This window comes from Hypomesus nipponensis, chromosome 8, assembly GCF_054491055.1.
Source record: "Hypomesus nipponensis isolate SF chromosome 8, ASM5449105v1, whole genome shotgun sequence".
Classification (NCBI taxonomy): domain Eukaryota; kingdom Metazoa; phylum Chordata; class Actinopteri; order Osmeriformes; family Osmeridae; genus Hypomesus; species Hypomesus nipponensis.
Window position 1 is genome coordinate 15,886,633 of NC_140368.1, and position 3,974 is coordinate 15,890,606.

General features: G+C 47.0%; 1 protein-coding gene across 3 annotated transcripts in view; it reads left to right on the forward strand.

Annotated features, from left to right (window-relative positions):
- Positions 1-2,932, forward strand: part of LOC146275310 (melanoma receptor tyrosine-protein kinase) — a 62,993-nt gene extending 60,061 nt beyond the window's left edge. For 2 of the 3 annotated variants that reach the window (XM_084702974.1, XM_084702976.1), the window contains exons 23-27: positions 126-272; positions 391-488; positions 618-776; positions 1,726-1,819; positions 1,905-2,932. In XM_084702974.1, the coding sequence (XP_084559100.1) occupies positions 126-272; positions 391-488; positions 618-776; positions 1,726-1,819; positions 1,905-2,275 (869 nt within the window). In that variant the 3' untranslated portion in view covers positions 2,276-2,932. The remainder of the gene's footprint in view (positions 1-125; positions 273-390; positions 489-617; positions 777-1,725; positions 1,820-1,904) is intronic. The other variant, XM_084702975.1, reaches the window with a different exon arrangement.
- The last annotated feature ends 1,042 nt before the right edge of the window (positions 2,933-3,974 follow it).

The following is a 3,974-nucleotide window of genomic DNA, read 5'->3' on the forward strand; positions in this document are numbered from 1 at the left end:
ATGTTTCAGATATCTGTTCTTCTAAATGACTCTGTCAGCTTGAGCCCTGAGCCACACCCCCAGTCCCTGACCCCCTGACTACCAGCTCCTAAGCCTGACCCCCAGTCCCCATCCTGCCCCTGCAGGAGTGACAGTCTGGGAGCTGATGACGTTCGGGTCCAGGCCCTACGATGGGATACCTGCCAGCGAGATTGCATCAGTCCTGGAGAAGGGAGAGAGACTCCCCCAGCCCCCTATCTGCACCATCGATGTCTACATGATCATGGTCAAATGTAGGTCTGCTGTACATGATCATGGTCAAATGTAGGTCTGCTGTACATGATCATATATCAATGGAGATGTGTGTGGTGAGGTTCAGCTCTGGGTCAGCCTGACATCTGCTGTTTCCAGGCTGGATGATTGATGCTGACAGTCGTCCGCGGTTCAGGGAGCTTGTTGCAGAGTTCTCCAAGATGGCCCGAGACCCTTCACGATACCTGGTCATACAGGTAACTCCTTCTGGAACTATAACCTCTCTGAACTTGAACCATCTGCAACTTAGACTTTCTAGGAACATAGTCTGTGTGTGTTCCAGAACCGGAACTTTCTCTAATCTGGTGTGTGTGTGTTGTGTTCAGGGTGATGAGGGTATGTTCCTGCCGAGCCCTTCAGACACTGGCTTCTACAGGAGCCTGCTGAGCTCTGAGGACATTGAGGGCGTGGTCGATGCTGAGGAGTATCTATTGCCTTATAAGGGCATGAACAACAATCACACTGGCCTGCAGAATGCTGCCACGGTACACACACACACATATTTCACACACGCACACACATCACACATATACTTCACACACACATCATACATATATATCTCTCTCTCTCACACACACACACACACAAACGTCATATACCTCACACACACGCACACACAAATGTCATACATATACCTCACACACAAATTACCCCTCAACCAACCTAAGGAAGACAAGGAAAAACTCCCAGGAAAACACATTTGAGAAAGAACGTAAAAAACCCAATTAAGTGAGGGATCCCCTCCTCCAGAGATGATTGATGAAATAGAGGTGCAGAACACAGGCTAAACATATTCATATATCAAGAAAAGTGCCAATGGGTGTTGAAACACAGAAATCCGAAGTTCAACTCGGATTAGAGTTGGCGAATATCAGTTTGAGCAGTGGTAGCCACAGGGCTGGGAGCGTGTGATTGGCACAGCATCACCAGGTAAATGCATGGACAGGAAGGGATCAGGAACTCCCTGTTGTCCGTCAAAGGAGACCAATGTACACTTGGCGACTAGGTCCAGCGTTAGCAAACCGGCGACCAAGCAGATGTTGACAGCTTAACCCCCCACACTACAAGGGATTAGAGAATGCAAAGGAGCAACTAAGTTATAATAACAGTGAGGGTGAAGTGTGAACTAGTGCTGCAGTTTAGCAGACAAAAAAGGGTATTTCATATCATACATATACCTCACATTTAGTCATTTAGCGGATGCTCTTATCCAGAACAACTTACAGTAAGTACAGGGATATTCCCTGAGGCATGTAGGGTGAAGTGCCTTGCCCAAGGACACAACATCATTTTTCACGGCCGGAAATCGAACCGGCAATCTTCTGATTAATAGCCCGATTCCCTAACCGCTCAGCCATCTGATCCCTATTACACATCATACATATACCTCACATACACACACACTTACTGACTCAGTTGTTGTTACCTCTGCAGAACGGCCATCCAATCAGAGAGGGCAGCATTGTCCTGCGATACATCACTGACCCCACCCATAACGCCCTAGAAAAAGACTGCTACATCTTACCAGGTAACAGACAAACTCACAAACACACACTGCATATCTTTCAGACATGTCAGCGTTGCGCACTTTGGCTGACCACACTGGTCCAAAGTGTTGTCCCTCCTCCCTCCAGAGTACATGAACCAGATGGGAGGCTCCTCCAGGTTGTCAGAAGTGATGAACCCCAACTATGAGCAGTCAGAGCCAGCCTGGGCTCGGTCCTGTGGGCCCTCCAATCTGGAGGAGCGGTGCCAGGAGAAGCACTGGGCCCGTCTGGGGGAGTTAGCAGGAGCACCAGAGTATCTCAACACTGCCCGCAGCTCACTCCCCATTGCCATCGATGAAAGCATGGACAACCTGGACTATCAAGAGGAGTTCCTGTCCATGGCCTCACCCACAGGAAGTGGAAGTATATGCCTGCCGGCAGCAGAGAACATGGAGTACCTAGGTCTGAGTGCGGTTCTGCATGCCCCTGTACACTAAGGGTCTCCCATGGGCTGCAGCAGAGGCAAGACTGAGGACAGCTGTCAGTGTGGGAGGTGGAAACCAAAACAAACTAGAGCCAGGACACAATGATTAGAAACTCTCACAGATTTCCTTCACCAACACTCACATTTAGAGCTTCCACATCACCATAATGAGCCAAAGCAGAGACACAGAAGTTCTGGTACACTGTAACACTAATCAGGATTGTTGTTGTTCCGTGTTTGTTGAGCCAAGAATGGCTATGCAGGGAATGTTCATGTAAAAAAAAATGTATTTGTTGTTGCCAAAAATGTGAATGAAGAGATGAGACACAAACACAGGCAGGGGCAGAGGATGGAACCCCCACACACTCTTGTTCTAGTGTTACTTATTATACTGTTGATACTTGCTCTTTTTCTATTGCATGATGTGTACCAAAAACCAGAGTGGACCCTTCCAAAAAGAAATATTATTGTATGTGAGAACTGGACAAGGGTTCTGAATGTGTTGAACAAGCATGTTGGTGTTTGCAATAACTTACTTCTTGCACAGCAATTTGAATCAGAGGTATGTCTGCTGTAAAATTTTCAACTGTAATACTATGGGTGGAAACTTCACTGTAGCACAGTAATAAGTAAAATATAGCCATTCCATGGCTTGCAGAATTGTCCATAACCGATACTTTACAGTTTATCATGAGGTTTTATTGTGGATGACTCCCTTTTGGAGTGTGTGCTCCATCAACAACAACAACCTTTATTTATAAAGCACATTTAATACAATACAAATTTATCTGAATTGCTGTACAGTGCATAGCAGAACTACGCTATAAAACAACAATTAAGTTTCCAAAAGCTAAAGAATAAAAATGTGTTTTTAGAGTAGATTTAAAAATATCCAATGAAGGAGCAGACCTCACATAATAAGGGAGAGCATTCCAAAGCAAAACAGAAAAAGCCAGATCACCCTTTAATTTGTAGCGACATTGTGACACATTTAAAAGCAAGTGATTTGAATATCTGAGTGCCCTAGCAGGACAGTATGGCACAATGAGATCACATTATATATATATATATATATATATATATTGTAGACCCAGTCTAAAGTATTGCAGCTACATTTTGAACAAGGCATTCCATGGAACCGGTCAGGCCACAGCTAGTAGTAGTAGTTAGGGAGCTCACTTGATACTACCACGTTCACAAACACAGATGCAGTCTCATGTGACTGCAGCATTAGACAGTCCCCTAACTGGATGCGAGTGTACGACTGTCGCGCAACACCGGACGCTCTCTATCCACACTGAATCTGTCAAATTCACTTCTGTTACGTCATGCACACTAACCACGTTACTATGACTTGATATGCTACAGAGCTTTCAACATGAGCGACAATAAAATAAATAGAAACAGGGCGTCTGACAAAGTTCAGCCAAAACGTCGCGCAGGGCCCCCGTCGCTCGCGCCCCCGTCGCTCGCGCCCCCGTCGCTCGCGCCCCCGTCGCTCGCGCCCCCGTCGCTCGCGCCCCCGTCGCTCGCGCCCCCGTCGCTCGCGCCCCCGTCGCTCGCGCCCCCGTCGCTCGCGCCCCCGTCGCTCGCGCCCCCGTCGTTATCTCCAGGCAACACCTGTGCACTTCTTAAATTTGATGAAAACTTTCTGCTGTGATGCTAAATGTGATAAAAGGCTGTAAAATAAAGCCACACCCTAGATATGGAAA